We start from the raw sequence: 26,831 nt of genomic DNA on the forward strand, positions 1-26,831 counted from the left end.
TTCCTAGCATTTGATTCTTCCATCAAGACTCACCTTCTCACCCAACAAATCTGGGCTGGAGGCCTACACCAGCGAGTATCGGGAAAAGCTGCGGCGCATCAGCTTCTACGTCTCTCACTCAACTACTGTCACAGGATGTGGCACTGGCACTGACACTTATCACCTGATCAAACTCATGCCAGATTAAATTGCAGATTAGAATTATTTCATATGTGGTTTAATTCCAAAAGGATCAGCCCGTATTTGGCCCAAGTCCCACAAGCTGGAGATTTGCATCAAAATCATGTCCAAGTCGGACAATCGTATATGGCTCACTAAGCTGGCTCACATTTTACACTGTAAACATTTGGTATGTATTTCTTTATTTTATTTTGTTTGTTTGTTTGGTATATTTGGCCAAATTCAGATGTTATCTCTTGCACAAATGTTATTATGACTGGGAGGATCTGTTAGGTCCGAGAACATACTTCCAAAGATCAAGACAATGGCAAACCTTCACGAAAACAAAGTATGGTAATATGCCTCTAGTACTCATTAAATATTCTTTTTAAATATCTTGGCTGATGAAGAGAGTGACGTGTAATATGTTCACTTGTCATGAAATGTGCTACCATAAATCACAAAATGGACGAAAAAACGCCTTCTGAATTATTTAAAGATATTTAGTTGTAAGAACCGTTGCTTAAAAAAAAAAAAAAAAAGTTGCACCTGAAATAAAGAACCTAACCAGTTCCGAGACGACCGTATCAAAGCTGAAGAATAAATAGTGGATATTTTTTTAAATGAACGTAAATGGTTGATTGATAGCAAACTCGGGACCTTGGTGATGTTCAGGTGCTGGTGCTCCCCGCGCTGCACCGAGGAGCCTGGCGTGGAGGAAGTCGCTCTGCGGTGTCCGGATGTGGACGTGGCACAGCGCTGCAGCAGTTCCGCTGAATGTCCGCTTCTTACACCAAGAAGGGATTAGTGAGAAACACCCCGGGACGACATCGCTTTTAGAGTTTGTCCGCAACCGGGTTTGTCAGTTTACCCCGAGCCGAGGATAGCCTTAAGTTTACAACACTTTGGAGGTAGGTTTCAATTACACACTAGATCATGTGTGACATCCCTGCCCGGCTTTACAGGGGATCCGGGATTTTGCTACGGTAGCTACTAGCTAATGCTAGCTGCCGCTATGGCACGGCGAGTGTCGCTGTATGATCTAGCTGAAAGTCACTAGCTTAGCTTAAGCTAGTAGGCTAACATTAGGTAGCTCCGGTTGTGGTGATTTGGTCACAGCTGATTCCGACACTGTTGCTGTCATCGTTTGACCCATTAGCATGTTTTTGTATTATTTTAAAAGTCAAATCTCCTGACTTGTGTTGAATCTGATATTTAGTGTCCGTCTTCTTCTTTACGTCCTCTCTCACGGTAGTCACCGCTAGCCTTGTTTAGCGTTCTCGTGGCTCTTGTGTTTTGTAGGTTTTGGTTGACATGTTATCTTGCTAACGTAAGCTAACAGTAATGCGGCACTGAGGTTGCTCGCTAGCATTCTGCTTTAGCCTCGCTATAGCCAAACTTGGGTTCATATAGGGTGACCGTTTGACATGCCAGTAACCAGTTTTATAGTGTATTTCAATATATATATATATAATAGTAGTTTTGAATTTGAGAAGCTAGTTTCTGTAAAGTGCTAGCGAGTTAGCCTGAGTGCAGTTGGATGTGGGTCACTTGTAGGCCCAAAATACTCAATTGCTGTACGGCTCCGGCGATTGTATTTCTCGTTGTGGCACCTGCAGTGCTGAATTATTCAAAGGCCCCACTCGTTTATCCCGTGTTTGTTAGATGATCCTCATCACACTGTCATATAAGTTAGGCGACCCCAGCTGTACACACCTGCACATGTGATATGGAGAAATATACGTGCTGGTGTGGTTACCTGCCCTACCGAGTTACTTCTGGCTCCTATTAACAGATTCTTAATTTCAACTGAAAAGTGAGCAAAACAAACTGTTGTCCATTATTAACAATTAACAATATCAAGCTTTCAAATGTGTCCACACGGGTGAGAAAATGCCTGGGGGATTGGACCTGTTGTGCTGCTGGTATAGGTTTTGTCATATTTTAACTTGTTGAAAGGGTATCTAGGCGTTTTGTGATAATCTTCGTTATCAAGCATGTATTTTTGCTCAGAGCGTAAACTCAAAGGTTGAATGGGAAATGAGATGTGGGTGTGGCCAAGGTAAATATAAAACAGCAGTAAAGAAGGGTGGAATGTCAACATCGCACTTGTAAGTAAGTTTGATACCAAGTGTTTACCAAGTTTGTTCGTTCCGTCTCAGTCGTGAGAGAAAATTGAGACACCTCTCTCTGCGTTTAGAGCTAAAATATTTGACCATCCTTTTGGAAACTGACGGGTCAGCGTCTTATCTGAGAGGACAGATGAGGCACTTGTCGGTGTTTTGTCTGAGATCTGTAGTTTTAGTTGTGTTGAAGTTTTGTCGGTGTTTCCCCCACGACTTTTAGTCCCCAGGAAACCTGGTAGTAACATGTTAGCTTAAACGGTCTTACATGACTATGTTGTGACTGGTTTCCGATTGTATCCAGATTTAGGGATGAACTGAGGATGAATGTAAACCAGCACACTCCTATGGCCTCACCGTACGGCCAGCCCCAGCCTGGCTACGGGCAGCCCAGCTATGGTGCCCTGGATGGGGGATACCCTACCCCCTATGCACCCTACAACGGCCCTGCGTCAGCCTACCAGCCTGGAGCTCCACCTCAAGGTAAAGTAAAGCTCCCATCCCTGCTGTCTAGAACAACCTATGAGGGGGAGAGAGACCCGGCCAGCTGTGAAGCTTTTCAAGCATTCACGTGGCTTTAACCTTGGAGTGTTCCTCCTGCTTCCCATCTCCTACATCCCAGGAAAGCACTCTGCTGCTGGTGCACACTGATTGGAATCTCACCTGCTTTCTCATTTCCTAGTGCTGTATTTCCCAACATCTGTCTGTATTCGCCTTCTTTCCCTTTTTTGTATTCCAGGTTATTCTCCTTTCACAAGCTTTCCCTCTAAGGCTGTGGCAGCCAACCCAGTCTTAGACCTCTCCTCTCCTCTTGACTTAGGTAACTTCCCTTCTTTTTCTTGCTTATTTCACACTCCATGTGCTCTGTAATCATCAAGTCTCTCTCTACCCGCAGGTATAATATTTTATTCTTTCGTCATTGCACAACATGAGGCAGACTTCTACTTGTTACAAACCTTTATTATCACCAAAAACATTTTTTTACATATAAGAAAAACAAAAACCCCGATGTGTTATTTTGTGTTTGTGCCGGATCTGCGTGATCCGACACATCTGACCAGCATTTCAACCCACAGAAAAAAAAACAAGTCTAAACTGTGATTTACATGAATTTTTGAAAGCTGATCATTAGAGTTGCAGATTCATTTGCTGTGAAACAGTTCAGTCTTATCTACTCCAACCAACACATTTCTAATTCCTGTGTGCGTGCACGTGCGTGTGTGTGTGTGTGTGTGAGACGCTGCATGAGGAAATGTGTCATGGTCAGGATTGAAAAAGGCAGAGTTATCAATCTGACTTGCATACAGAGAAGCTCCACCCCAAAATAGTCCGTTACGGGACGTTTATTTCAGCCCTGAGCAGCATGTTCATCTCTTGAATCTGACTGCACATCAACAGGTTTCACTGTTTAATCTGCACTCCTCATCCCAGAGATGAAATACGAGAAGACAATCATATGCAGAGGGCATGTTAAACTCAACGTGAGGATCCGTTACATTGACAATGAATGATAACCGAATATGCCGTGGAATTATTTAGACCTTTTTTTCAATAGGGTTAATTATCTTTTGTTCCTGCATTTCAGGTCCTGGAAGGGGCCCCCCCACCTCTGGACCCCCACCAGTATCAGCGCCTCAACTGTACAATCAGTACAGTCAGGGGGACATGCATAACGGACCCCCACCGATGACGCAGGCACCACCCAGGTATTTGCTAATTTATTTGAAGACTTTGGTTTGAAAACAAAATGTACTCTTCTTCTTCTTCTTCTTCTTCTTCTCCTTCTTCTCCTTCTTCTTCTCCTTCTCCTCCTCCCCTTCACACTTGAATGACATTTGCATAGTTGCTTCAAAAACTTGCAGTCTTACTAGCCGTTCATTAATTTGAAGGTTAGCACCATTCCTGTGTGACTCCGTCCCTTTGAACTCAACAAATGATGAAAACTGAGCTTGATGTTCCTCAAAGACTTTCATGTGGTCAGTTAGGGATGGAAATATATCACCATCAACTAAAGGGCATTATTTGAAAGGGGTTTTTAGCGATATTTTCCGAAGTTATTCAAATACTATGATGTACTGTAGATGAAGTGTCACGCCATGTAATGATTATCACAGAATCTCAGTACTGTGATTCTATGGTTTTCATGAGCAAAATATCCTGAGTTACTCTGAGTTTTCTTATTTTAACTGTATGACATAGACCATCCTGGCGGGTTTTCGTATCACGTTTAGTCTTTTCTTACAAGGACCTGAAGGCGTTCTCTTCTTTATTGAAGCCTCCGCAGCGGAACATCTGTAATGTGCTTGTAAACCATGTGAATGACGTGTGCGTTTGCAGGCCTGCCGTGTCTCAGCCATATAATCAGGGGGTTGCTAACCTGGCGGGGCCCCCCCACTCCTACCCTCAACAGTATGGTCCCCCACCCACAATGCAACAGGTCACCAACCAGATGACTGGGATGCAGATTACGTCTGGCCCCCCCACCCCTGCAGGACCAGGATATGGTGAGTTATAATCGGGGTAGAGTTCAAGTTTATGGAGCTGCAGGAGCAGGTCTCTCATCAGGTCAGCTGGAGACAACCACACTGTCTCTCTCTCCTCAGCACCGCCTCCCAGCTCCCAGCATTCAGTCAGCACTGCCTTCTCAGCCGCACCTTCGCCCTCCTACACCCAAGCTCCGCCCCCAGCATCCTCCGCACCCACCCAGCCACCGCCATCTTCCAGTGGCCCGGCGGCTTCTCAGCAATACTACGGAGGCCCGCCCTCTCAGCAGCAGTTCAACTCGTCTCTTGCTCCTACCTCTCCACAGCAGTTCCCCTCCCCTGCACCACTGCCTCCTTCCTCACAGCAAACTTTTCCTCCCACCTCCTACTCCGGCCCCGCTCCCCCTCCCAGTCAAGCTCCTGCTGCCCCACCCAGTCAAGCCCCTGCTCCACCAGTGTCACAGCCCCAACAATCCTTCCCCACTGCTCAGCCTCCTTTCTGCTCAGCACCCCCACCTGTTAGCCAGCCTGCCTTCATTTCTGGCCCGCCCCCACCTGCCCAGGGCTCCTTCCCACCAAGAGCACTCCCTCCTTCCTCCCAGCCAGGGTCATTTCCTCCTCCTGGTCCTCCTCCAACTTCAGCTCCCTCTGGCCAGTACCCAGGCCCCATGCCACCTCTACAGCACCCACCGCCATCCCAGCCTTCACCCTACCACTCAGGTCCCCCTCCTCCCAGAGCTCAGATGCCTCCTACTTCCATGGCCCAGAGCAATCACTTGCCTCCAGGACCTCAGGGCCCACCTGGACCCTTGCAGCAGCAGCAGCCTCCACCTCAGCCTGGCATGCAGGGCGGTTACCCCCCTCAGCAGAACGGTGAGGAGGCAACATTGAAATTAGATCATTGTCAGTGTTCACCAGTGCTCAGCTGGTCTCTTCCTCTCCTCAGGTGCTTTCGGGCAGGTAAGAGGCCCTCAGCCGGGCTATGCGGGTCCTTATCCTGGTCAACCAAACTATGGAGCTCCTGCACCGGCACCGGCTCCGGCCCCTCCCGCACAGAAAAGACTTGACCCAGATGCCATTCCTAGCCCAGTGAGTGTTGAACAGCTCATGTTTTCAGAACCACACTGACTGTTCACCGTTCAACACATAATGTTTTTATATGTATTTCTTTAGAAACTTGAACTTCAGTCTTTCGTTTAGAAGCATGAACCATGCACCACTAGGGGCAACATTATTGCATACCAAACATTACTGAATTTAGCTGATTAAAATATGGTATTCTGTACAACCAGATTTAATGCCGAATGTGTATAAAGTAAGTTAATGTGTGTTTAGCAATTGTCCTAATGTTCTAGTGCGTCTCTTATGGCCAGGTCAGATAATAATCCCAATTTTACTTGCTTGATTTTATCTGTGTGTGTTTATTTCACATGAAAGAGTGAATATCACTTTACAGAGTCAAAAATGTCCCCCTGTTGCTATCACTCACTGCTAGCGCCGCAGGAGTCGTATTCTAATCTGTGTGTTCTCTGCTGCTTAGCGTATGTTTAACAAGCTCCTGCTATACTGGCTTTACTCACTCTTGACTGTCTTATTCTACAGTATCACTCATCTAGAATCAATACAGCTGTTTTTGTCTAAATAACTACAGTTCTTCCTGCCGCACAGCACCCCCCCCTCCCCCTGCCACTGAGATTCCTCAACTCGCCCTCCTCTTTACTACTTCACTCTTTGTTCATTAATTTTGTCCTGTTTTACACAAATTCGCTGGACAAACATTTGAATGTAAAGCAAGCATCTGACATGCCGACTGTGCAGAAATCAAGACATAGAATAGATCCAGACGCTATCCCCAGTCCAGTAAGTTTCCTGTGCGCCTGCCTCTTCCTCCTTTCTCATCATCTCCTCTTGTTTGTGTGCGCTACCCGAATGCTTCCCACCCTTTGTTCTTTACCCGTTAAACCTCTCGCAGTCAGTGGTAGTCACATGGTAAATATGTTGGAAATATGAACATCTGTCATCATATCATCAGTAGGGGTGTAACGGTTCTGAAATTAAAAGAACACGCATCTGTTATGTCTATTGGCAAATATCAGCTATCAGCTAAACACATAAAAATATCATCAGTAGCGTAGCTACTCGCCTGTTTGATACCCAAACGTGAGCGATAAAGCTACGTAACAGCGGAGTGCAAATGCAGTAACAGATTTCTTACAAAGGTTTTATTAATTTGTATTTTTTACAGACAATAGTCAAGACAGACAAAGCCGCCATTTGTACTGCAAACCGATTTTTACGACTTCAAAATCGAGGAATGTAGTAAACGGTGATTTGTGTGTACAGTAACAGTTACACCCCTATACTGCAGTACTGCCAAACTGTCACACTGGCCCTGGATAAAGGTACAAAACCGAACACCAGTGGACGTAGCAGCGTTTCATAATATTTTAGTTTTTAAAATTGGTAGTGTAAGTTTTTAATTTAGGATTTGTATTAAGGCAAGTGTCCGTTAAGGTGAGCGCTATCATTATGTTGCACTGGTGTTGGCTATCCCTGCTGCTAACTGATGGCCCCCCCACTTCATTGTGTTCGTGTGGCCCACCAGGGCTTTCAGTCAGCTCATTCTAGTGATGTCAAAAGTCCCCCCCCCAATGACTCCTCTGCATGTTACATGTTTTAACAAACACGATTGCATGCCTGGATTCATTTCTGTTGGATGCCATTTAATTCCCTCTCTACGTTTTGGCAGCTGTTTTTATTGTTTGTGACTACACAACTTCAGCATGAGTCCGTGCCATTCCTCACTTGGACTGTGAACTGTTGCTCTCTGAATGCAGTGACTTCATGCTTGAGCTCTGGTGGTTTTCCGTTTGTGTCGAGCAGCTGCTGGCGTATGATATGTGTGACAAGGTTGTGTGAAGTGTATCTGTGTGGAGCGTGAGACCTGATCGAGGCCCGGGGACAGTGAGTGATGTGCACACTGGTGTGTTTACGCTGCGAGCGCGTAATAGTTGGGATGTCTGTGTCTGCTTCTCTCCACGATAGATCCAAGTCATAGAAGATGACAAGGCAAAGAGCACGGAGCCTTTCACTACAGGAGTCCGGGGCCAGGCCCCTCCACTGGTCACCACCAGCTTTCAGGTCAAAGACCAAGGTAGGTTCATAATTGTGTGTGTGTGTGTGTGTGTGTGTGTGTGTGTGTGTGTGTGTGTGTGTGAGGGGGGGGGCATTAGAGGACTTAAAGTTGAGATGTTTTGGTTAAAATTTAACACGTTTCATAGAAATGTCGTTGCTTTTGACATGGTGTCTCACATAAATTCACAATAAGTGTGTGTGTGTTTTTTCAGGGAATGCCAGTCCCAGGTTTATACGCTGCACGGCCTACAACATGCCCTGCACAGCAGATATGGCCAAGCAGTCGCAAGTGCCACTGGCTGCCGTCATCAAGCCCCTCGCCACGCTGCCACCAGATGAGGTGAGCATCCCCCCTCCCCAAGTGTGTGTGCATGTTCCCAGTGAGTAATTTACTCAGGTTGATATCATGGAGTTACTGGAACAAGCCTACGTTTTGTGAGTTTTCTAGATGAAGCTAAAGTACCTCTCTCTTACCTGTTTTACTGGCCCTTTTTACCAGACCCCTCCGTACCTAGTGGACCACGGGGAAGGGGGTCCGATCCGCTGCAACCGCTGCAAAGCCTATATGTGTCCATACATGCAGTTTATAGAGGGAGGACGCCGCTTCCAGTGTGGATTCTGCAGTTGTGTCACAGAGGGTGAGAGAGATCGTTGATGCGCATTGTACTTTAAGTCAATCAAACTGCTCAATATTTACTGTATCAATATTCTCTTGTTTTTCCTTCCTCTAGTTCCTCCACATTATTTCCAGCATCTGGACCACACCGGAAAGAGGGTGGACTGCTACGACAGACCGGAGCTTTCGCTGGGCAGCTATGAGTTCCTGGCCACTGTCGACTACTGTAAAGTGAGTCTGAGGATTTAAAAAAGAGTGATGTGATGAGCGAAAGTAAAAACTCAGGCTGCACATCTCTGTCAAATGCCCCTGGAGGAGCATTTCTGATGTTAATACCCCGCTTTTCCTTTCTGATAATCCCAGATCATGGGATTTGCTAATTTGATTTCATTTAATTGTTAATAAACTGCCATAATGTTCCCATGACGCCATATTTGGCGCTTTTTTCTATCTCCAACAGAACAATAAGCTTCCTCAGCCTCCAGCCTTCATCTTCCTCATTGATGTGTCCTACAACGCCGTCAAGAGCGGCATGGTCAACATCGTCTGTCAGGAGCTCAAGACCCTCTTAGATTACCTGCCCAGGTACTCAATAAGGGAGGGGATGAATGGAACGTTGCAGGGAAATGTGAGAGGGGAAATTGAGAGCAGTGGGAGGGGGGCAGTCTGGATACAGGGAAGTTTGGAAGGACAGGAAGAGGAGGAGGAGGAAAGAGAAAATGAAGCAAAACAAAAATATATATAAAGCAAAAAGAGGGCATTAAATCATCACTTATCGACCTCAGAATTTACTCGACTCAGTCTTAAGTGGATAACAGCAACAATCACATGAAATTCAAGCCAAGTTGTTCTCATGTCTTCGTGTCCAGGGAGAACCCGGAAGTGGACTCTGTGGTGCGGGTGGGTTTTGTCACCTACAACAAGGTTTTACACTTCTACAATGTCAAGTCCAGCCTGGCCCAGCCCCAGATGTTGGTGGTGTCTGACGTGGCGGACATGTTCGTACCCCTGCTAGATGGTTTCCTGGTCAACGTAAACGAGAGCCGGCTAGTCATCGAGAGGTTAGATAACAAAAAGGCTAATGTGCGTGTGTGCGCGCGCGTGTGTGTGTGTGAGGTGTCCAGTTCAGTGACATCCACTGTTTTGTTTTCCAGTTTGCTGGACCAGATCCCAGAGATGTTTGCGGACACAAGGGAGACAGAGACGGTCTTTGGACCAGTCATACAAGCTGGACTTGAGGCACTCAAGGTAGCACTTCACCTTTTTGAGGTTGTCAGCTCCTGGCAATTGCGTGTTAAATGACTATAAATCTGTGGAAACACAGGACAAATATTCTTGGTTCTGTGTAAGGCTTCCTGTCCCTGGAGCAGTTCTAAAAAGATGTGTCATCAGAATCTTTCTTCAACTTAGGAGAACTTTTATCAGGCCGCAAAAATTTGGCAGGCTGAAAGTGAAAAATGTGTATGAACGACTACTCAGGTTCTTAATAGTCCTCCGACACTTGACGTGTGTGTGTGTGTGTGTGTGTGTGTGCGTGCGTGTGTGTGTGTGTGTTTCATAGGCTGCTGACTGCGCAGGGAAGCTATTTGTGTTCCACACTTCCCTGCCCATTGCTGAAGCGCCTGGAAAACTCAAGAACAGAGAAGACAAGAAGCTGATTGGGACAGATAAGGAAAAGGTAAAGGTTTTTAAACGTGTGTTGTATTTTCTGTGTGTACTGAGTTTGGGTGATTGGCAGGAGGAAAAACTCCATGTGTTTAGAGTCCACATTGACACTCCCTTCCTTGCTGTCTTCTTCAGTCTCTGTTTCAGCCTCAAGTGGGTTTTTACAACAGCCTGGCTAAGGAGTGTGTAGCTCAGGGATGCTGCGTGGATCTCTTTCTCTTTCCCAATCAGTATGTGGACGTTGCTACATTAGGGGTGGTTCCCGTCTCCACCGGGGGTTCCGTCTACAAATACACTTACTTTCAGGTGAGGGGGGGGGGGGGCTGCTCCGTGTTCTACCCGGGGAGACTTCTTCAAGGTGTTGCAATGGATTGTACACTGGACGCATTTCATGTACTTGATGTTTCCTTCGTCTCAGGCCCAGTCAGATCAGGAGAGATTCCTCAACGACCTGAGACGAGACGTTCAGAAACCAGTAGGGTTTGACGCCGTCATGAGGGTGCGAACCAGCACAGGTGAGTCTCATTGGTTGGGACATCAGAGGAAGATGCGTGGATCATGTGGCCATGAAGAACCTGGTAGAGTTTTGGAATTAAAGCCAGAAAATGTTGGAAAAGTCACAGAAATTTGCTTCAAAAACACCTGCAATTTGCCGCATTTGCTTTTATTAGATTTACTCTTATACTTGTTTATGTTGTACTAAACAAAATTCAAAAACCAAAATTTACCAGCCTACATTTGACTGAAATGGTTTATGTTGTACTAAACCATTTCATTCAAATGTGGGCTGGTAAATTTTGATGCTGATTTTGAATATTTCCTATGTGAACAAGCTTCTTCTCTTCTTCTTCATAAGAGAATGACAACTGAACAATTTTCCTCAAAAATTACAGAACTTAATTTATAAAAAAATGTCTTTCAATCTCGAATATAATAAAGCAGAGAGAAACGTGATGTAACTGCCGTCATGACTTTTCACTTACCAGCCTGTCGTATTTCACTCCTCCGTCAGGTATTCGAGCGACAGACTTTTTTGGTTCTTTCTTCATGAGTAACACCACCGACGTTGAGCTGGCGGGCCTGGACTGTGACAAGGCCGTCACTGTCGAGTTCAAACATGATGACAAGCTCAGTGAGGAGACAGGAGCGCTCATGCAGGTAAGAAAAAACCCCTTTGAGCCCGATTAGAGCTCTCTAACACCCACATATACCCAGGAAAGGAACAGCCTCAATCAGCATTCAGTCCCGGGTCAAATCCCCCTGCAGTAGACTCGGGTATTTATCAGGTCTCGTTGGCTTTGGCAGTAACTTGTAGCTGGCGCCCTGCATTTCCAATCTTGGAGACACAAAGCGAGCATTGAGAGTTCTGCTGTCAACAGTAAACATGGAGGAATGAAAGCTTCTTGCCTGTGCCAGTAACTTCCACAGTTTCTAGCTTCCAAATCAGCTGTTTTTGGATAGAGATTTTGAACAGATCTCTCGTGATGGTGGAATGAATGCTGATGTTCATCATGCATGGATTTGTAGTCGACTGGCTCCTCGTCTCCTAAGCAGAGAAACGACTGTAGAGAAAGAAAGTTGGGCTGAAGCTGAATCTGAACCAGGTTCTTGGATGGTGCTGGTTGGACAAGTGCTACCGTGAGTGCCCGTCAGTTCTTTGAGAGAAAGCAACACACGGTCTGGTTTGTTTCTCTTCAGTGTGCGGTCCTGTACACCAGCTGCAGCGGCCAAAGGCGCCTACGTGTCCACAACATGGCGGTCAACTGCTGCTCTCAGCTGGCCGACCTCTACCGCAACTGTGAGACCGACACTATCATCAACTTCTTCTCCAAATATGGTGAGGATTTCCTCATTGCTCTGGAGTGTGTGTGGCTATCACTGGAGGGCCAAGCCTGGTACCTCAATAATTTGAAATCTCCAAAGACTTTCACAGACTCACGGTCTTGCTTCTAAACTCACGTCAGTATGGAAATTCTGGTTGGCCCTGTAAAATGCTTCCGTCTGAATTTAACCAGTCCGCAACAATGCAGCATGATTGTTGTTGGCTGAGTGTTTCAACACAGCGTCAGACATCATTCGCTCACCCTGCAGCTTGTTCAGACGTGTGTCTGACCGCGAAGAAAGATGTCATTAATGTTCCGTGAAATGCTGTCTAACAAGGTGTGTGCGCGCGCGTGCACGTTTTGTGTTTTTCAGCTTTCCGTGGCGTCCTGAACAACCCCACTAAGGCAGTGAGGGACACTCTTGTTAACCAGTGTGCTCAGATCCTGGCCTGCTACCGCAAGAACTGTGCGAGTCCCTCATCAGCTGGTCAGGTAGCAGAAACCTCATCTACATCCAACACACACACCCACACACATTTATTTATTCATATGTATAATACTGCGTTTATTGTTTTAAAGTCAATTGGGATTATTCTGACTGTAACAACAGCACACACTTGTTTTCACATCATTTTCACCCTCATTGAAAAACCCATTTAAGTGGCTTTTGGTGTTCATCTGTATGGAGGAAAAGATGTTGTGTTAAGTCTGCAGAACAAAGTGGAGTGAAATCTCTGCAGCAGCACAGACTTTCATTCAAAATGGGATTTTAACAAATGTTGCAGCTTCCTGCAGTTTGAAAATTGCGCTGTAGGCAGTGCTGCCATTATAATGAACTCTTCCAACACTCTTTTTTTGTTTGTTTTGTTTCTTTCCTGCCACTTGATTTGAACATTTTCCCTCAACTTTGGAGAACCCCAGAAGGTTTTGTGCCACGATTATGGGGGAAAACAAAGGAAATGTCAGAAAAAAGATGAAAGTTTATGATGAATAACTGTCATTCTAAGACAAAAAATTGGAGAAAAATGCATGTTTGTCAGAGAGGTGCTTTTTTTCCCGCTTCAAGTATCAAATTAAAAGGCTTAATTAAAGTGCTCTTTGCTGCCTGGTGCAGCACAACAGGCCCCCTGGAGAACAGCAGCATCCGTCCGTCTGCTGCTGTTCTCCAGGTTCAGGAGCTTTTCCTTACTTGTTTTTGGACCCAGGCGTGCGTCAGCGCCCTCTACAGCATGACAGCGTCAAGCCAAATCGCTGGAGAATCTCACCAGTGTCGGAAAGAGTTAATTGCATAGGTCTAAATTTCGATTTTTAACCCGGACCTCGATGTGAGGTTTCCAAGACCTAAAATTTCCGATTCTGTAAAGTCTTTATGCGCCTCAAACAATCTCTGGCGTACAGTTTGATACCAGGGTCACCATAGGAAGGTGAAACCCCCCTCCATTCACGTCTGATCTGGATGTTTAGTCGTTCACGTCTCAAACACCGTGTCTTCTCCAGCTGATTCTCCCGGAGTGCATGAAGCTGTTACCCGTCTACCTGAACTGTGTCCTGAAGAGCGACGTGCTGCTGCCGGGAGCTGACGTCTCATTGGACGACCGAGCCTACCTGAGGCAGCTGATCAGCTGCATGGACGTCTCAGAGACCCATGTTTTCTTCTACCCTCGCCTGCTGCCACTGGTGAGACAAGACGCCACTCCCAAGTTCCGGTCACTTAATTGTTTGGTCAGTCGGTTATGGAAAAAAATGATAGTAAAAACAGGAAGTAGCATAATTACAGACAGGGACATCGGTGGCTCTGTGCCTATGTTCACACACGTCCTTAATCCAGGCTGGGGGATCATTCCTTCGTGACCTATTATCCAGAAAACTATTTTGTTTTGTTTTGTTGTTGCTTATTTTTTTCATGGAACATTGTCGACAGTAACGATCAAAAATCTCTTTTTACACTCAACGCAAACATCTGCTAAGTGAAAGAAAATCTACGCTGTGACTGTTGACAGATAATTTAAAAACATGTTGAGTGGGAAAGAAACAAGAGCTAACTTTCATGTGTAGCACCTGCGCTTGTAGCCTGCGGCTGCGCTTGGATTTCAACAGTAGTTGGCGGCACTAACATTGATCTCGCCATGCTGCTTCAGATGAAGTTGGAAAGCGGGACGTTGCCCACAGCGGTGAGGGACTCGGAGGAGAGGCTGTCCAAGGGCGGCGTGTACCTGCTGGAGACGGGCCTCCACCTCTTCCTGTGGGTGGGAGCCAGCGCACAGCAGGAGCTGCTGCTCAACATCTTCGGCACATCGAGCTTCAGCCAGATCGATTCCAGCATGGTGAGTTGGTCGCGTTTGTTAACCCCTTCTTTACTCGTGAGTAATCCCTGAAGTTCAATAGTGAATAGGGTCTTTAACTCCATGGCTCGTTTTTTTTGTTTCAGACGAGTCTGCCAGTGCTTGACAACCCTTTCTCACAGAGACTCCGAGAGATCGTAGACTCCTTCAGAGCGCAGAGATCACGATACATGAAAGTAGGTCTCCTGTGACCGTTTCGCCCGTCCGTTTCCTCTTTCTCACCTCTTTCCTCACTTTGTATTCTCTCTTTTTTTTTTTTACAGCTGATGGTGGTGAAGCAGGAAGACAGAGCCGAGCTCATATTCAGGCATTTCTTAGTCGAGGACAAGAGTGCCAGCGGGGGAGCGTCATATGTGGACTTCCTGTGTCACATGCACAAGGAGATCCGCCAGCTTCTCAGCTAGGCCCCCCCAAGTCTCACCGTCACCTGTATGACCCACCCCCTCACCGACCCCTCCCTGGTCACCTTTCACCCTCCCTTGTGAAAGAAAGCGCTTTCTTCTTTTTTTTTTCTTCTTTTTTTTTTAATAATAATAAAAGGAGAAAAAAAAAACAACCTAATAGCGCCCCTCGCTGTCTGTCAGCTGACCTCCAGAGCTGGCAGAGTTCACTGTGTATTAGGGCGACGTGCGTGTGTGTGTGAGAGTGAGAGTGTGTGTGTGTGTGTGTGTGCGTGAGGGAGACAGAGCGAGAGGTAAAACAATGTTAATAGAGCTTTACTCTGCCTCGAATCACTGCTCCGACACAGCAGGGTGTGTGTGTGGGGGGGGGGGAATAACTGACAGGGAGGGTTGATGTATATACACAAGTGAACAATTATGTATGCAACAGACTGAGCGAGAGACGGCGGATGTTGAGTGTAGTCGGTGTTCTGTCTGTGTTAACTAGCACTGAAAGGCTGTGTAGGATGCATAAACTACCCTCCAATAGCAAAACTCTTTTTATAAGGTTGAAACCCCAATAGAGTGAGGGACATCTACATACCAAGACATATATGAAATCAAATAAATGCTGATTGTCTGTCTCTTCTTGAATCATGGCCTTCTCCCGCCCTCCCCGCCCCCTCTCCCTCACTGATCCAATCCGGTGTGTGTGCACATTTGTTTCCAAATATGTGCAAACTTTTTATTTCCTGTCTGTTATTTTTCTAGTTGGGAACGTGGGACCGTAAATCCCTAGGCTACGGCTCAAACCGCTGACCTTTTGACCTGCAGAAATCATTTAAAAAAAAGCATCGGGGGGGGGGGGTGATTTCAAAATCTGTTGAAAATATAAATATATTGAAAATAATTCTCGTAATTGGTTTAATCCTTTTTTTTTAAGTGCAGAAGGTTGGTTTTTTTTTTGATGTGAAGAGGTTGTGATTCTATAAAGCTCCCATTCGTTATAAGTCTATGCAGCACAGCAAAAGGTTGGAGATGAAATTGATTGAAAACAATTACAATCCAATGGGGGGGGGGGGGGGGGGTGTCGACCTTGAGATTTGTGTCCTTGGACAGACGTGAGCACAGAATATCCTGAGATAAACGGACATGGAGTTACAATTAAAACATTTTGAAGTGTCTCCGCACTGGCAGTGTCCGGTGTGTATATAGAATCTGTACAGAATTAATAGAAAATGACCGTTTTAAAAGCCCGCCTGAACAGATGTGAGCTGCTACTGGTTGGGTCTCTCTATCATAGCCTAAATATGAAATCGTGGTTCTTACTGATGAGGGGAGGATGCCTTGACTGGCTTGTTTTTGTTTTTTTTGTTTTGTTCTTTTTTTTTGATAAGATTGTGTGTATGCCAGTGTGTGAGCATGGGGGTTGGTCCTGGTGAATTTCTCTTGAGGAACAGAGGGGTCAGCCGACACACACGCACTTCCCACGACATTAAATTCAGTCTTCATTTCTCACTTTGTGTTCCCTTTTTTAACAGTGTGTGTGTGTGTGTGTGTGTGTGTGTGTGCGTGCGTGCGTGTGTAGCCCTCTGTTCCGTCTTTATGTTCACTGACTTTGATTGACCCACCGTCTCGACTGTAATTTCTGTTCCTTTTTTTTTTTTTCTTTGATTTTTTTTTTCATTGCCTCTTGGGACTGCTAATAAAACGATTGTTAAAAGTGAAAGTCAACATCGTGGTCCTCGCGTTCGTCATGTTGATTTTTGTGTCTCCAACTTTTGCTAAAAATGTTATCAAATTCTTTTTTTTTTTTTTTAACTTTGCAACGCTCCTTAAAAGTGAGTATCAAACTTATTTAGGACAAAAGGCACAAACCTGGGTTTGTAGGGTTGATACCACCCCAAGAATCTTATCCTGAATTAAGTTCTTTTCTTCTTATCGCTTCAGATAGACGACGTAAAGGTCACAGTTAGGAAAAAGTGGGGTTTTTTTCTCGATTGTCCTGAGTATCGCCTGTGATTTGGGAAGGACGTGATGCTGTTTGAAGCTTCAACCCTCACCTGATTAAAACAATTCACTCCCGTTTCACCGAGCGTCATTCCTTTTGAAAATTTAAATTTGCGGTCCCGGAAATTCTAGGAGTCGTGGCAAAAAGGCGTATGGGAGCATGTATGTGGTGGAGTAAGATCAGCTGATCGGTTCGATGGTGACTGGAGTGAGTGAGTGTAAAGTGATGTATAAAACAACACATCTTGACATTGTTGAGCTGGACATGGATTTTTAAAAAAAAAATTTTTTACGTGTGCGATGTTCCGCAGTCCCGAACGTTTTCCTCAAAGGCGCCGAAAAGTCCCAGTTATCGGGTAAAATGACTGCTGACCAGGTTTGCGCTCTAAACGGCTGCGATTTTAAAAAGTCAGTTGCTTACAGTTTGACAGTCCCCCCCCCCCCCCCCCCCCAACTAAACATCCTGAGGTAGATATTTCATTCACATTAGAACCAAAACGAAGGTCCACTGAAGGTGTCCACCATTTAGCACAGGTACGCCGTGGAATCCACCCAGGCCAGCCAGAACCCCGGGTAGATGGGCTCAGAGAAGGTGGTGCGGAAGGTGTGGAGGGGAGTCAGAGCACCGCAGGACACCATGAAGAAGGACACTGTCCCAGCTGACCAGTCCAGGTAGACTCCTACTTTGTTGGAGCGCGGGGGGATGTTTACAGCCGAGTCTGTGCCATTGTGAAAGGTCTTGTACCCGTCCTTGCTGCAGCTCAGGCCCCAGGAGGAGTCATTTCGCCCCAACCAGCATTCGTTACCCTCTCCTTTCCTGGGAATCCGTCTGTAGGCTATTCCTATGAAAACTCTTCCACACCACTCGGTCTCCCAGTAGCAACGTCCTGTGAGACCCTCCCGGCACAACACCTGTCTGCAGAAATCAAACCTGTCTGGGTGATCGGGGTACGACTGCGCAGTCCAGCGTGTTGCTTTCCTGTTGTCACCATCCAGAATAAGATCTTTGTGTGCTGTATTTGGGTCCAGGGTGATTGTAATGGAATCTGATCAAACAACAGACCGAGGACGTTAGTGAACCCCTGAAGGGAAAAGGGGATTTAGACGTTTCTAACCTGAGGGAACATCATGCGTGTTGTAGCCACACCTTAAAGGGGAACTTTAAATAGGCTTTTTTTGTCAACCTGTATATTATTTTCCTCACTTTCTGTCTAAGTGAGTGGTGGAAATAACCTTTTTTTTTTTTCCCAGTACGGAGCAAGGGCGAAACTGCCTGCAGCCCCAGATCAACCTGAAATGTAATCCAATGGGGCAACTGGCTACCGTCAAACTCCGCCCATTAAAAATGCATTTTTCTCACAGCGGCAGACTGACAGTGATCGTTTAATTGTCTGAAGACTTAATGAGTAGAAGGAATGAACGCCTGTCTGTTTTTGTTGTGGTCCGTGCGGTACCTCTCGGTTTCTCTGAAACCTCATGAGAGTTGAGTTGTTGTAGGAAATCTCCAGATTGTGTGACATTAAAGGTGCGCTAAGCCTTGTTGCATGGTCTCAGCTCGATTTGATTTTTGTCTCAAATCGTAGGCGTCTCCCCTTGATCGGCTCGCTGCCTGCCCCCTGAATCCACTATGAAAAAGTCCGGAGACAACACAGGGCTCACAAACGGCAAACAAACACTGAGTGTACAGGATGTGCACATGAACATAAACCAGGTTCCAGCCAATCATTGACAAGATGGTTGGGGATGGGGGCGATCGTGTGCATGCATACATTGGGGAATAAGCAGAGTCGATTGAGTAGCGTTGTAGCTATGACACTTGTGAGCCATTTTTCATTTTGTTATTCCTCGCTTCCGTTCTCGGTCCTAGCTAGCTCTAGCATGGATTCCAGGGAGGACAAACTCTACAAGAAGTGTCTCTTTTGTATGAGCTCGTAAAATAATTTTAAATATATCCTGATATCATAAACATATTGCATACAGACTCAGAATATAAATTTACTCACTGAACAGTTGTAGTTTGCTTACTCATCTTAGCGCCGTTAGCGCAGCTCAGATCCACGTTCCATGTCGATGCGCGTTCATGACATTTACAGAAACACGGGGGGGGGGGGAGTGGCGAGCTTGCCCTGTTTTTTGTTTGGCGTTTACAACAAACTTCAACAGGAGTGACATCAGGCAACAACACTTAGCGCACCTTTAAGTTGTGGCCACACATCCATGATGTCCCCCGTGAGATTAAAACAAAAAATGTACTCCTGGGGCTCTGCAGATAAATATTAGGGAATACGCTTTTGTGAAATTAGAAGGAACCCCATGGAAAATCACTCACATTTCTTTGGAGCTGGATGAATTCTGTCCTCACCACATTCGTTCAGACTAAAACACATCACACAGCAGGGAAGAAGAGATTTCTGATCATTATACTGACAAAACAAAGTCAAAATACGAATGTTTCATTAAAAGATGGGGTTTTTTTTTAAATCCTCAAAGTGCAGAACCCTGGTGTGCCATTTTATGTCCGCAAGACACACAGTAACTTGCTCCCTCTCTTGGGTTATTTTGAAACCGTGAGATACAACTCGTTGCCCCCAGTTTAATCAATTCATGGCCTCATTTTTCCCCGTTTTAATCATTTTGCCCGAACAAGGCACATCTCACCGATTCAGAGTAACAAAAATGAGGGAACACGTCACATTTTGCGTCTAAAAAGACATGATTCAATAAAAAAAAAAAACAATTCAACTCAGGGAACAAGTTACATTTCATGGCCATGAAATCATTAAATTGAGGGATCAAGTTATATCTTGCTGCCTCAAACAAATCACGGTATATCTTGTGGCATCAAAACGCTAAATCGAGAGAACAATTTGTAGCATCCGGCCATGAATCAATTACATTTGGATCGAAAGTTGATTTTGCGGCCTCAAAATGACTTCATTGAGGGCATAAATTAGATGTTGTGGCAGTGAAATACTAAATTGAAGGATCAGGTTGTGTATTGTAGCCACAAAATATAATTCTTTTCTCTCTAACCACTGCTGGGCTCTACCGTACACAAAAGGCCAAAGCGAGGCAAGAGTCTTGATTCACCAGTAAAATTGAGAAGTGACTACCTGAGTTTTTGCAGACTGCATTGCGGGTCATCAAGCAGCGTGAACAGTAGCTCCATGCCAGAGGTTCCGGGGTGATTATAACTCAGGTCCAGCTCTCTCAGACCGCAGCTCAGCGCAGATGCCAGATACTTGCATCCCTCTTCTGTCACTCTGCACAGGGACAAACTTCCAAAAAGGGAGGTATTTCTTCAGATATAGTTGAATATTTGTATATATGTGATCTATGTTTGAATGCACGAAACCACACAGTTAAATAACTCCTCTTCCACTCACAAGAGTATTTCCAGTTTACAGTGAGGGCTCCCAAGTCCACTACAAAGTTCTTTCACTCCCGAGTCCTGGAAGTCATTGTCCGTGAGGTCCAGAACCTTGAGTTGGCAGGAGGCTGAGCCGACAACTGAGGCCAAAGCTTCAGAGCTGTGTTCTGTTAGGCTGCAGCTCCTCAGTCTGAAGAAATAAAGACGTTATTCATTTGGCATAGCTGGGTACGACTTGATAGATTGTAATCAAGTCGGTGAGTTTGAACCTGAGAATCTGTAGTTTGCTGCTCCTCAGTGCGCCAGAGAGACGTTCGGCTCCTTCATCCGTCAGGTCGTTGTTACTCAGGTCCAGCTCTCGAAGTCTGGGTGAGCTGGTGACTGTTTTGGTTAGGATTTCACAGCACGCCACGGTGAGGTTACAAGCATTTAGACTGCAATTGGGAGAAGGTGAATACCGTTAGAAAATGGAGAATTACATGAGAGGAAAAGAAACCACACGGCCAACCAGCTAAAACTGGATTCATGATGATAGGAGACCAAATTTCAATGACTGGAAAATAATCTGATGTGGAATACTGGCACTGATATTCTGTCAGTTTTAGTTCAGGACTGTTTACGATATTCATTTTGTGCGACACTTTTTATTGTCTTCTCCTGTCTCGTCTAATTATCTAATTGATGTTAAACTGACACCCAGTTCCAGCTGAGAAATGGGACTTTTTATACAAAACTTCCATTTGGAAAGTTGCCTAGCAACAAAAGGGCACACCGGCGATTTTGAGGATAACGAAATTAAGCGCTAATGAGAACTTGAGAAGGGTCCACCAGCTGCATTTGCCCTGATCAAAAAATTATCATTAAATCTTGATAATAAATAAACGCGTTTATTCTGCATCACCCAGAGAAAATTGGAAGACATTTGACTCTTGAACTGGGGTCAGTATATCATCTACGATCAAAATGAATAAAAGCGAAATGAAAATTGCTCAAAGTCTGATTAAACTGAGTGTGGGAGCTGCAAGTTACCAGAAGTATGTCTGTGCTCCTGCAGCAATTCTGAAAACATTCAAATAAAACCTGCAGTTAAAATTGTATTGTATTGAATTGTTCCTCAGCTGAATTTTTATTTTTTTCATGGAATATCATGTTTAAGGAACATAATTCTTAGGGAACCTAAAACAATACTTCACCAAAAAGAGTATTTTAACTTTCAAGTATTTAAAAAAAGGTGTTTTTAGTTTACAAAGACATGTTTTGTGTTGTTTTCTTAAAAAAAAAAAAAAAAAGGTGTCATTCTCCAGAATGCAGGAAGAGTCAGTCACATATATTCAAACCATCAACGACGATTAATGACAATAAAAAAAAATTGACAAACAACAAAGCTTCCTGTCTGGCGCTCGCTCATGTTAACGCTGAAGAGGAAGGACTACCATTTCTGTTTTTATTGTTTGGTTGTTATTGTTGTTGTTTTTAATAGCTCAAATCAAGGTGGAAGCATAAAGTTGGATGAAGACGACTAGATTATTATTAGATGATGTGCTTGAGAGTTTGCAGATGGACATTTTTGGACGCTTGCTGTTGTTTTTAGTTGTTGGCCATTAAGCAACGTTAGCTTCTAGCTAACGGTGCTTGCGCATGTTCCTGCATTCTGGAGTCACAAAGATAAAAACATATTTATGAGCTCAAGACACTTATTTGTGACCGGAAAGCATACACTTGTTTGGGGGAGTATCGCTTCAAGTTTATTGAACTTAACAAGTAGTATATTGGTGTTTCACAAATGGCCACAAGGAGGAGCTATTGTTGCCATTCCTAAGTCTACTCTCTGGCAGTCGATGAAACAGAAATAACATGTGGCACTGCCGGAATGAATGGTGCATCTGAGCACGACTTTATGTACAATATCACCAAACGTGGCTGCACATCAAATGAACTGGTGAAGAGTTTTAGCTCGGTGAGCCACGCCCTCAAATGTTGGGTCACCAAGTATCGACAAAAAGAAACATTAAAGCAGTTGTTACACTAAAAAAGAGAAGATCCTTTCATTCATTTACGGCGTAACATCGTAATGCAAGAGCATTCATTCTCTAAATAGCATTAAAAGTCGCTTACTTTGCCACCGTGGCTGTTTTGACAACAGGCAGCAGCCTCAGGAGACCCTCCTCCGACCTGCTGTAGTTGCTCAGTTCAAATACGCTCAACTCCTCCTCTGAGGTCAGCAGTACGAAGGCTAGCGTGTTCCACTGGGCAGGTGAAAGTTGGGTTCTATGAAGACTTCCAGATCTGAGGCAACCCTGAATCTCCTCCTGGAGACTGCGGTCGTTCAGCTCATTCAGGCAGTGGAAGAGATTGAGGCACTTGTCCGGAGACGGACTCGACCTGATTCTGTCCTTTATGTGTTTAATGAGCTCTGATCTGGTCCTCTGGTTTCTTCTGTTGTTAGTCATTAAGTGGCTCAAAAGAATCTGATTGGGTTCCATAGAAAGACCCAAAAGAAAGCGCAGAAAGATGTCGAAATGTCCACTTTCAGAGCTCAAAGCCTTCTCCACCGCTCCTTTGTACAGGATCAGCTCCGAAGGCTCTCGGGATAGGAATCGTCTCGTCGCGGACGACTTCTTAACCAAGACGTTGATGTTGTCGTTGTGGAAAGTCAGAAACACGTACAACGCAGCGAGGAATTCCTGGACACTCAGATGCACGAAGGAAAACATCTTCTCCTCAAACAGCATCAGCTCCTCATTGAAGATCTGAGTGTAGACACCTGAGAAAATGGACGCCTGCGTGGGACTGATATCGTTCTCGATCAGGTCCTTCTCGTAAAAAACCAGGCGACCCTTTTCCAGCTCTCTGAAGGCCAGTTTACCCAGACACATGAGGTTCGCTCGCATGCATTCAGTGTTGCTCTCTCGTCTTCCAGTTAACCTCTTTTTCATGCCCATCTCATGTAAGGACAGGAAGTGGATGTACATTTGCGTGAGAGTCTTTGGTGTGTCTTTACTTTCTGCCGCTGTTAATTTCTTTTCAAGGACAGTCGCGGCCATCCAGCAGAAAACTGGTATGTGGCACATGATGTGAAGACTCCTGCAGGATTTCACATGCGTGATGATCCTGTTTGCTAGATTCTGGTCTTCTATTTTTCTCCTGAAGTACTCGTCTTTCTGTTGATCGCTGAACCCTCGAACCTCCGTCACCAGATCGATGTACTCCACAGGGATCTGACCAGAAGCTGCAGGGCGCGTTGTTATCCAGACGAAAGTGTGAGGGAGCAGTCGTCCCCGGATGAGATTGGTGAGAAGCACAGACACCGTGGTCGTCTGTTTGACGTCAGATATCAGTTCACTACTGTGGAAGTTCAAAGACAGGCGGCTCTCATCGAGGCCATCTAGGATGAACAACATCTTGGTCTCGCCGTTTGTGAAAATTCCTGTGTCTTTTGTTGCAGGAAACATCTCACAAATAAGTGCAACTAGGCTGAATTTCTTCCTCATCAGATTCAGTTCCCGAAAAGAAAGGGGAAATACAAACTCCAGGTTTGTGTTTGAGTTCTTTGCAGCCCAGTCCAGAGCAAATTTATTAGCAGATACGGTTTTTCCAATGCCAGCGACTCCCCTTGTGATGACAGTTCTTGGCTGGGGGTCTGGTCCAGGCGTGGAATCGAAGAGCTGGTTGTAGTGGATGGATTTCTCTGGGTGGATCCTGGACGCCATCTCGAGCTGTCTCACCTCATGCTCCTTATTGACTTCCCCGCCTCCCCCCTCGGTGATGTAGAGCTCGGTGTAGACTTTATCCAGAGGGATTTTGTTGGCTTCTTTCCCCTCAAGCAAATAACTGAACCTCTTCTTCAGGGTGTCTCTCAGACTCCTCTGACATTCTGCAATCTTTTCATCTGACAAGACAATTTGAGACAGGTTTTTATTTTCTCATTTTATCCGTACATGTACAAATCTGATAAAGTAACTGAAACTACTGTCAGAAGTACTCACTTTGAGACTGTAGAGTACAGGAACTGTCTTCGGTATCAAGGTTCAACGCGTCTTTTGATGAAACACGAGCTCCTGCAAAAAAAAACCCCAACAGATCAGTCGAAGTCAAATCCTGTTCTTATTCCACGTGTTTTATATCTGAACCTTTGCCTTCGGAGACGATGTCGATATTGATGTTGATGTTGCTTGAACTGACGATGGAGGGAGCGACCACGATGCCGCCGGTCTGGGCAGAGTAGCTGGCGGGGAAATTAGGAATCGAGGAAACTGACCCTGAGGAGGGAAAAAAGCAAACACAAAATGCCAGACATCGATATGCAAAAAAAAAAAAATAAATAAAAAAAATAAAAGCTCATTTGTTTTTCCACAGTTGGGGCACAGAATTATTCCTTTGTACTCTTGTGGTAGCGATCAAACACTGGCTAACATGAAGCTGCAAGTAGTCATGTTGTGAAAGAAAACCTAACATTTTCAGAATAATGTCCCTGTATGGTTGAATATTAATATTAAGAAAGAAAAAAAACCCCATCCTAAACCCTTTGCCTCAGCCAACATTTTTACAGGTTTCCCACGGTAATGTAGAACATTCTGGAAACGATGTGTACAAATTAGAGAATTAGAGGGAGTTTCCAGCGCAGAACAAAGCTAAGCAAAAAAAAAAAAGGGAACTGCCCATTCTTGGTGTCCTACTTTGAGAGAATTCTTCTGCATTATCAGAGATGACGTTTTGCTCCATTTCGCCGTATCTTCTTCCCTCTCGTCGCAGCTGACATGCTTTCCTGAGGGTGGATGCTCTTCCTGGCCTTGGAAACCAGAGGGAGATTCATGTCACTTTAACTGACCGTTACCTCCACCACGGCGTTTTCGCCGTCGTTCGTCTGGCTCTCAGCTGGATTGTGCAAAAGTACGTTGCCCATTCTCACCGCATTTGTTGGAAGGTTCTAGCACGGGCCAACGAGGAACCCTTTCGATTTTGCGGCAGATTTGTTAAACCCTATCCTTTTTTTTGCCCCACTCTGAATATTGCATCTGATAATCTGCTATAATCTGGTAATTCACGATGATCTACTGTAGTCCTGATTCTGACTTCTGAGGGAAAGGTCCCAAAGGAACACTGGAACAGTCACATATTAACTCTCGCTGTCACACAGTCACGTACTGCGTTGCTAGTAGAAGTATTTTTGCACTGCAGTAGAATACAGAACAGTATTCTCTTCAATATTACAGTACTTGGGAAAGAAAACACACAACATAATTGTACTATAACTAAATACTTTAGGTCAGTACATAATGCAAGAATTTTGCCCTGCACCGTTAGGGAAGTATTTCTTATTACTTCTGCTACGTCCCTCCTCCGGTGGAGGTCAGCTAGATTTCCTAAAGACACTGAAGAGAACTGAGCTTTGTTGTAATTTCTCAATGCTCTTCACATAAAAATGGCAACCACCCAACACTAGCATTCTTGTTTAGAAGGAACTGAGCCAAACAGAAGTTGCTGCGTGAGTTACTGTCTTTTGACATCCCCTGAAACAGTTGCAGCACCGACAGTTTGCAGAGCGTTTGAAACAGAAGTCAGTCAGAGTGGACATGACTTGATATCCTTCTTAGCTGCTTGTGTGTACTAGCTTGTACCTTAGCTTGATATTAAGTGTCACGTCTAGCATTCTGGTGTGTGTGTGTGGTGTGTCGCCTCGTTTTTTCTTTTGTGTATTCTGAACCCCGCTGTCTTGACCAGGACTCCCTGGGAGGAGAGTCCTTGTAACTCAGAAGGACCTTTTTTTTTTTCTGGTTGAAGAAAGGTTACGTGAAACAGATCAAATAAAAATTAAGTGGAAATGTGCAAAGCTGAAAGTGCTGCTCTCACCTGATTCAGCAACTCCCATCTCCGACTGGTTCAGGAAGCCAACACACAAGTAGAAGAGTCTGAACTTCCTCTCTCAGTGACTTCAATGAAAACAGGAAGCTGGGTTCTCTCGTCTGCACAAATTCCCCGTAAATGAATATCAGCTCGGTTTCGTTTGCTGCAAAATTGACCTGAAAGTTGGTGTGTTTTTTTTTTTAAATATATGTTGTTGTTTTTTTTTAAGTTGTTGTTTCTTTCAGCTAAGGCAGTGACCTCAATTGATTTTGCATCATAACTCCTGTTTAAAAAAAAAAAAAATCAGACAGTCTTTAGATGCAAGATTAATACATGTCTTAATACAAGGGTTTGCTCTGCTGTGCCGGCGACTGCACTCAACAGAAGTGATGACTGCAGTAGGCCACTAGAGGTCAGCAAAAGCAAGATTTTCAAGGGCTGTCACATGACGCTTCAGAGTACTGTGAGCACAGGGGAAAAAAAATTGTGAATACATGAGAGACTCCTGGGTGAGACTGATAGTATTTGTTGTACTCAGTAAAAACCCCTTTGTTTACTCGGCTGTCAACACGTGGTACTTAAACTCGGCGAACAGATATACATCAATTCGTGGTAGTTGTAGTCGTAGTCCTCGTTGGAGTGGTAACTTTATTCTCACAATAACAATGATAATGATGACGATTGCGGAATTTATTTTTTTGCATGGCATTTGGCTACATCCTCTTTTCTCTGTCCCGATGCACAAAGGTGATTATCCCATCAAAAGTATAATACTGACTCATTTTTATCAGTACAATCAAAAAGGCCACTTCTATATGAAGAAATACTTAAATATAGATTTTAAAGTTTATTCTGTGAATCGCCGTGACCAACGAGAGGGG

The 26,831-nt window shown here is 44.9% G+C and overlaps 2 protein-coding genes across 7 annotated transcripts; one reads left to right on the top strand and one right to left on the bottom strand.

The window, feature by feature from the left end:
* Positions 1-902: 902 nt before the first annotated feature.
* sec24c (SEC24 homolog C, COPII coat complex component) lies at positions 903-16,990 on the top strand. Of its 4 annotated transcripts, XM_086194649.1 has the most exons (25): positions 903-1,070; positions 2,587-2,765; positions 3,022-3,102; positions 3,868-3,988; positions 4,620-4,786; positions 4,886-5,638; positions 5,712-5,854; positions 6,557-6,625; positions 7,811-7,919; positions 8,113-8,240; positions 8,400-8,538; positions 8,632-8,747; positions 8,977-9,101; positions 9,386-9,577; positions 9,671-9,764; positions 10,078-10,194; positions 10,317-10,487; positions 10,600-10,696; positions 11,194-11,339; positions 11,880-12,018; positions 12,378-12,496; positions 13,502-13,681; positions 14,143-14,328; positions 14,433-14,522; positions 14,610-16,990. In XM_086194649.1, the coding sequence occupies exons 2-25, from the start codon at positions 2,606-2,608 to the stop codon at positions 14,748-14,750; spliced, it is 3,783 nt and encodes a 1,260-aa protein (XP_086050775.1). In that variant the 5' UTR covers positions 903-1,070; positions 2,587-2,605; the 3' UTR covers positions 14,751-16,990. The 4 variants fall into 4 exon arrangements, with proteins under 4 accessions (XP_086050775.1, XP_086050776.1, XP_086050777.1 ...); XM_086194650.1 differs by lacking the exon at positions 6,557-6,625 and having other exon boundaries at positions 14,610-16,989; XM_086194651.1 differs by lacking the exon at positions 3,022-3,102 and having other exon boundaries at positions 14,610-16,989.
* Positions 16,991-17,202: 212 nt separating this feature from the next.
* LOC147239842 (NACHT, LRR and PYD domains-containing protein 3-like) lies at positions 17,203-26,089 on the bottom strand. 3 transcript variants are annotated; one of them, XM_086194801.1, is made up of 10 exons: positions 25,957-26,089; positions 24,783-24,895; positions 24,243-24,365; positions 24,093-24,164; positions 22,222-23,995; positions 20,376-20,540; positions 20,123-20,296; positions 19,850-20,014; positions 19,066-19,112; positions 17,203-17,782 (listed from the first exon to the last, which is right to left on the bottom strand). In XM_086194801.1, the coding sequence occupies exons 2-10, from the start codon at positions 24,826-24,828 to the stop codon at positions 17,262-17,264; spliced, it is 3,087 nt and encodes a 1,028-aa protein (XP_086050927.1). In that variant the 5' UTR covers positions 24,829-24,895; positions 25,957-26,089; the 3' UTR covers positions 17,203-17,261. The 3 variants fall into 3 exon arrangements, with proteins under 3 accessions (XP_086050927.1, XP_086050924.1, XP_086050928.1); XM_086194798.1 differs by having other exon boundaries at positions 24,237-24,365; XM_086194802.1 differs by having other exon boundaries at positions 17,437-17,652; positions 24,237-24,365.
* Between the last annotated feature and the right edge of the window lie 742 nt (positions 26,090-26,831).

Source organism: Aulostomus chinensis, chromosome 23 (assembly GCF_037954235.1).
Source record: "Aulostomus chinensis isolate RoL2024-O1b breed Wild chromosome 23, RoL_Achi_v1.0, whole genome shotgun sequence".
Taxonomy (NCBI): Eukaryota; Metazoa; Chordata; class Actinopteri; order Syngnathiformes; family Aulostomidae; genus Aulostomus; species Aulostomus chinensis.

What these genes read in the sequence shown, in the direction of transcription:
- LOC147239842 (XM_086194798.1), bottom strand. Translation starts at nt 24,828, where the DNA reads ATGGAGCAAAACGTCATCTCTGATAATGCAGAAGAATTCTCTCAAA. An exon ending in TGCAGAAGAATTCTCTCAAA is followed by an intron (nt 24,366 to 24,782) that starts GTAGGACACCAA and finishes TTCCCTCCTCAG; the next exon opens with GGTCAGTTTCCTCGATTCCT. An exon ending in TGCAGTCTGCAAAAACTCAG is followed by an intron (nt 19,113 to 19,849) that starts GTAGTCACTTCT and finishes GATGTGTTTTAG; the next exon opens with TCTGAACGAATGTGGTGAGG.
- sec24c (XM_086194649.1), top strand. Translation starts at nt 2,606, where the DNA reads ATGAATGTAAACCAGCACACTCCTATGGCCTCACCGTACGGCCAGCCC. An exon ending in CCCTGCAGGACCAGGATATG is followed by an intron (nt 4,787 to 4,885) that starts GTGAGTTATAAT and finishes CTCTCTCCTCAG; the next exon opens with CACCGCCTCCCAGCTCCCAG. An exon ending in ACAAATACACTTACTTTCAG is followed by an intron (nt 10,488 to 10,599) that starts GTGAGGGGGGGG and finishes CCTTCGTCTCAG; the next exon opens with GCCCAGTCAGATCAGGAGAG.